General features: G+C 58.4%; 1 protein-coding gene across 1 annotated transcript in view; it reads right to left on the bottom strand.

Annotated features, from left to right (window-relative positions):
* LOC129715842 (sodium/calcium exchanger 1-like) overlaps positions 1-5567 on the bottom strand; it is a 29209-nt gene extending 23642 nt beyond the window's left edge. Inside the window, exon 1 of the mRNA XM_055665721.1 lies at positions 3791-5567. Coding sequence (XP_055521696.1) covers positions 3791-5535 — 1745 coding nt within the window. The 5' untranslated portion in view covers positions 5536-5567. The remainder of the gene's footprint in view (positions 1-3790) is intronic.
* Between the last annotated feature and the right edge of the window lie 717 nt (positions 5568-6284).

Below are 6284 nucleotides of genomic sequence, written 5' to 3'. Positions count from 1 at the left end.
CGAAACCCTTCGATTTCGGCATCGAAACGTTGCTTATTAAAGAAGGTTCCCCACAGAGATGCTGCCTGACCCGCTGAGTGACTCCGGCACTCTGTGAAACGTCACCTATCCATGCTCCATAGATGCTGCTGCACCCGCTGAGTTTCTCCAGCTTCTTTGAAACGTCTACCATCGATTCTCCACAGATGCTGCAGTTACCTCCAGCACTCTGTAACCTATCCATGCTCTCCACAGATGCTGCCTGACCCACTGAGTTACTCCAGCACTCTGTGAAACGTCACCTATCCATGTTCTCCACAGATGCTGCCTGACCCACTGAGTGACTCCAGCACTCTGTGTCTTTAAGAGAGGAGAGAGATGCGGTTTGGTGGGCAGCCAGAGGGAGGTGGAAGGAGAGGGGCAGAAATAGCATCATGGAGCAGGTGGGACACCAGCAACTAATGATTGAGCATCTGTGTGTTGACCTAGAATGTGCTCGTCCTGAGTTGCGTTGTCAGCGAGCGGGAGTTAAGGCACCTTGAATACTTTCAGCACCAGATACAGCTCCATCCACTCACTCTATTAAACTGTTACATCGAAGCAATGGACAAGAAAGCTCACCAACAATGCCTCTACTTCCTTAGGAGGCTCCGGAAGTTCGGCATGCCCCATACAACTCTCCCCAACTTCTACAGAGAGTATTTTATCGCCACGCATCGCAGCGCGGTTCGGGAACGGCTCTACCCAAGACTGGCGAGAAATCGCAGAGAGTTGCGGACAGTAGCAGCCCAGACCGTCACACACACGCACACACACAAACCACCGCCTCCATCTACACCTCACGCTGCCTCGGCAAGGCCAGCAGTATCATCACGGACCAGTCTCAGAGGGGAGGGGGAGGGGAGAGGGGGAGGGAGAGGGGGAGAGGGAGGGAGAGAGGGGGGGGAGGGAGGGGGGGGGGGAGAGAGGGGGGGAGAGGGAGAGAGGGAGAGGGAGACGGGGAGAGGGGGACGGGGAGAGGGAGGCGGGGAGAGGAGAGGGAGAGGGGGAGGGGGAGGAGAGGGGAGAGGGAGGGGGGGGAGGGGGAGAGGGAGGAGGGAGGGGGGGGGGGAGGGGGAGGGGGAGGGAGGGGGGGGGAGAGGGGAGGGGGAGGGGGAAGGAGAGGAGAGGGGAGAGGGAGAGGGAGGGGGAGAGGGAGAGGGAGGGAGAGGGAGAGGAGGGGGGGAGGGGGGAGGGGGAGAGGGGGAGGGGGGGAGGGAGAGGGAGAGGGAGAGGGGAGAGGGAGGGGGAGAGGGAGGGAGGCGAGAGCGAGAGCGAGAGAGGGAGAGCAGGAGGGAGGGAGGGAGAGGGAGAGAGAGAGGGAGGGAGAGGGAGAGGGAGGGGGAGAGGGAGGAGGGGGAGGGAGGGGGAGAGGGAGAGAGGGAGAGGGAGAGAGAGAGAAAGGGGAGAGGGAGAGGAGAGGGAGAGGGGAGAGGGGAGAGGGGAGAGGGAGGGGGAGGGAGAGGGAGGGGAGAGGAGAGAGGTGGGGTGGGAGGGAGAGGGAGAGAGGGGGGAGAGGGGGAGGGAGAGGGAGAGGGAGAGGGAGAGATAGAGATCTCCACAGGTACAAGAGAGTCTGCAGATTCATTTACTTTCAGTTTGGAGATACAGCATGGAAACAGGCCCTTCGGCCCACCGAGTCTGTGCCGACCAGCGATGCCCGCACACTAACACAACCCCACACACGCACACACACTGGGGGACAATGTACAATTTTTTACAGAAGCCAATGAACTTACAAACCTGCACGTACGTCTTTGTAGTGTGGGAGGAAACCGGAGCGCCCGGAGAAAACCCACGCAGGTCACGGGGAGAACGTGCAAACTCCGTACAGACAGCACCCGTAGTCGGGATGGAACCCGGGTCTCTGGCGCTGTGTCGCCCCCAAAATTTAAGCTTGTAATAATTTAGGAGACACAGCAAGGATGGACCCCCCCCCCCCAGCTCGGAGATACAACAGTCATATCCCAGCTGTGTAGAGAAGGTACATAATGTCATAAGTGACAGGAGCGAATCAGGCCATTCGGCCCATCCAGTCTACCTCACCATTCAATCACGGCTGATCTATCTCTCCCTCCTAACCCCATTCTCCTGCCTTCTCCCCATAACCCCTGACACCTGCACTAATCCTGAATCAATCTATCTATCTCTGCCTTAAAGATATCCACTGACTTGTGGCCTCCACAGCCGTCTGTGTGGCAAAGAATTCCCACAGATTCACCAAGAAATTCCTCCTCATCTCCTTCCTGAAGGGACGTCCTTTAAATTTGAGGCTGTGGCCTGTGGTCCTGGACTCTCCCACTAGTGGAAACATCCTCTCCACATCCACTCTGCCCAGTAGCGGGAGGAAGGTATCAGCAGAATAAACAAGCAGGGAGGCAGGGAATGAAGGCGTGCATTTATAATGTGGCCACCACTCAGTTGGAAAACCTTTTCCTGGCACCGCTCCTACCAACACACTTTGAGTGCACCACTCACGGTGGTGCAGCGGGTAGAGCTGCTGCCTCTCAGCGCCAGAGACCCGGGTTCCATCCCGACTATGGGCGCTGCCTGTGCGGAGTTTGCACGTTCTCCCCATGGACCTCGTGGGTTTTCTCCGGGTGCTCCGGTTTCCTCCCACACTCTGAAGGTTTGTAGGTTAATAGACAACAGGCGCAGGAGTAGAGGCCATTCGGCCCTTCGAGCCAGCATCGCCATTCAATGTGATCGCGGCTGATCATCCCCCAATCAGTACCCTGTTCCTGCCTTCTCCGCTATCTTTAACAGCCCTATCTAGCCCTCTCTTGAAAGCATCTGGAGAACCGGCCTCCACCGCCCTCTGGGGCAGAGAATTCCACAGACTCACCACTCTGTGTGTGGTTGCTCTGAGTGCAGTAGGGAGCGGAGGGGGACGTGGGGTGATGTAGAACTAGTACGGGGATGGCGGGCGGGCTGGCACGGGTGCGGTGGGCCGAAGGGCCTGTTTCCTTGCTGTATCTCTAAACTAAACCAGACTGACTCATGTGTGACTGGGACAGAGGTTCGAGAGTTAAACCCAGGAGAAGCAGACGGAGTTCCTGGCCATGTCCTGTGTAGCTAGGGGCAATATTGTAGACATCTATAAACCCTGCCTACTGGGGCAATCCCCTCCCTGCCCCTCCAAGATGACCACCGCCATCATTTCACAAGGATGTTGCCAGGACTAGAGGGTGTGAGCTACAGGGAGAGGTTGAGTAGGCTGGGACTCTATTCCCTGGAGCGCAGGAGGATGAGGGGCGATCTTATAGAGGTGTACAAAATCATGAGAGGAATAGATCGGGCAGAGTCTCTTGCCCAGAGTAGGGGAATCGAGGACCAGACGACACGGGTTTACGGTGAAGGTTCCCACCAGTGGAAACATCCTCTCCACATCCACTCTATCGGGTCCTTTCACTATTCTGTACGTTTCAATGAGGTTCCCCCTCATCCTTATAACCTCCAGCAAGTACAGGGTCAGCGCTGACAAACAATTGAATAGGAATCTGAGGGGGGGGGGGGGGGGGGGTGGTGGGTGGAAGGGGGGTGGAGGGGGGTTGGTGGTGGAGGGTGAGGGTGGGGGAGGGGTGGTGGGGTGATGGGGGGGGTGGAGGGATGGGTGGGGAGTGGGGGGGTGGGGGGTGGGGGGGATGGGGGGTAGGTGGGGGGGAGATGGGTGGGGGATGGGTGGGGGAGTGAGGGATGGGTGGGGGAGTGGGCTGATGGGTTGAAGGTGGGTTAAAGCCGGGCGTGAGGCGGGTGTGTGTACTGGACTCACAGCGTCTCGTCGTTCTGGAAGACAAGCAGACCGCACTGCTCCACATAGTCCTCCCCGGCAGTGGCGGTCCCGGACAGAGTCCTGTAGGGCAGCTGCACCAGCCCCCGGGAGCCAGACGTCCTCATGACGGTGACGGCCATTCGGCCCACGCTCTCGTTGACCCGCTGGGAGCACAGCTCGAAGCTGAAGAGGCCGGCGTGGTCATCGTCGAAGATGGTGACGGTGGCCTGGCTGTGGCTGCCCAGACTGACCTGGGTCGGGGTGATGTGGAGGTCCGAGCCGGCCTGGCCCTCGGGCCGCGGCGAGCTGAGCCGGACCCTGAAGAACTCGTCCTGTTCGTAGATGTCATCGTCGATGATTCGGACAGGGAGGAGGAGGCGGCTCTGCCCGGGTCCGAAGCGCAGCGTCCCCCGCGTGGCCTCGTAGTCCGCTCCGGCCAAAGCCGTGCCGTCCTCGGTGTAAAAGTCTACGGCCACCGGCATCTCCTCTCTGCCCCCTTCCCTGACCACGGTCAGATGGACCCAGCCACAGTTCTCAAAGCACTGGTAGCGGGCAGGCTGGAAGGAGACAGAGACCCCCTGGTTTGGGGGCAGCGCATATTCCGGTGTCCGGAGCGGGGGATTCAACACCCGACGGGTCTGCTCGGCCGCGTGCCGCTTGAGGATATTCCCTTCCCCCGTCATGCAGCGGGTGGCGTGGATCCGGTAGAAAGCCCGGCTCTTCTGCTGGTGAAGCAGCGCTTGGTAGTTGGCCATCTCCAGCAGCTGCTCCGGCTCTTTCTCCGGGTGTCTCTGCCTCAAATCCTTCAATATCCCGGTCACCACCCGCCTGGTCTCTTCCTCCGGCTGCAGCCACGTGTTCGGGGTCTCCTGGCTGGCCTTGGACACCCCGTCCATCTCAATGTCCGCCTTGGGAGAGGAGCTGTCACTGCCCGTCACCTGCACCACGATGTTGCGCCTCTTGTCCGCCCGGTAGTGTTTGTGCATGTACTTGTACATCAGTAGCCGTCGGTCAGCCACCCAGGCCAACAGCACCAGGCAGGGGAAGAAGGCAAACGTCAGCACTGCCTCCCAGATCTGTACCTCTCCCGGGGAGAAGACGGACAGGATGAGATACAGCCAAACGTAGGCGAAGATGCTCCAGAAGGCGGTGATGAAGAAGACCCTCAGGTGTTTGATCTTGCGGTGTTCTCCATCAGGGACCACCGATATACAGATGGCCATGATGACAAACATGTTGAAGGCAGCGCTGCCCACGATGGTGGCCGGACCCAGCTCGCCCGACTCAAAGTTGTGGCCGCAAACCTCGATGATACTGAGGAGGATCTCCGGAGCCGAGGAGCCCAGAGCCATGAGGGTCAGGTTGGACACTGTCTCGTTCCACACCCTCACCATGGTGGTGAACGTCTCCCCGTTGGGTCTCTTCACCACCACCTCCCGCTCCTGGGAGGTGATCACCTCGATGGAGGCCATGAAGCGGTCGGCGATGATGGACATCCCCAGGAACATGTAGACCATGGCCACAAAGTAGACGACCGCCCGGGCTGCCTTGTCTCCGGGCGAGGGGTCGAGGGGCAACCAGGTGGGTAGGAGGATCCCAGGCAAACAATCGTACAGCCCCAAGCAGCTGTTGTTGCCCGCTGGGCTCTGGGTGGGGGTTGGTACCGATGCACCGGTACACAGCCCGGCCATCAGCAGCAGGCCCACGGCCAGAACCATCCGGAAAGTTCCGGGCCCTCGCCTCATCTTCCAGTCCCCCCGCTACCGACCGACCTCCGACTCTGGGGAACAAGGGGGAGTGGGGGGTTAAAGTCACAAACACACACACAACACCACAGCGCAACACACACTCCAATCCCATTCCGAGGTAGACTAAAATGCTGTCTGTGCGGAGTTTGCAGGTTCTCCCTGTGACCTTGCGTGGGTTTTACAATATACAATCAATGATTTGGATGAAGGGATTCAAAGTGACATTAGCAGATTTGCAGATGACACAAAGCTGGGTGGCAGTGTGAACTGCGAGGAGGATGCCATGAGAATGCAGGGTGACTTGGACAGGTTGGGGGAGCGGGCAGATGCAAGGCAGATGCAGTTTAATGCGGATAAATGTGAGGTTATCCACTTTGGTAGCAAAAATAGGAAGGCAGATTACTATCTAAATGGCGTCAAGTTGGGAAAAGGGGAAGTACAACGGGATCTGGGGGTCCTTGTACATCAGTCTATGAAAGTAAGCATGCAGGTACAGCAGGCAGTGAAGAAAGTGAATGGCATGTTGGCCTTTATAACAAGAGGAATCGAATATAGGAGCAAAGAGGTCCTTCTGCAGTTGTACAGGGCCCTAGTGAGACCACACCTGGAGTATTGTGTACAGTTTTGGTCCCCTAATTTGAGGAAGGACATTCTTGCTATTGAGGGAGCCCAGCGTAGGTTCACCAGGTTAATTCCCGGGATGGCGGGACTGTCATATGCTGAGAGAATGGAGCGGCTGTGGGCTT

The sequence above is a fragment of the Leucoraja erinacea genome, unplaced genomic scaffold (genome assembly GCF_028641065.1).
Source record: "Leucoraja erinacea ecotype New England unplaced genomic scaffold, Leri_hhj_1 Leri_144S, whole genome shotgun sequence".
Taxonomy (NCBI): Eukaryota; Metazoa; Chordata; class Chondrichthyes; order Rajiformes; family Rajidae; genus Leucoraja; species Leucoraja erinaceus.
Note: the sequence above shows the minus strand (reverse complement) of the source record. Positions and strands in the feature narration are given on the sequence as shown.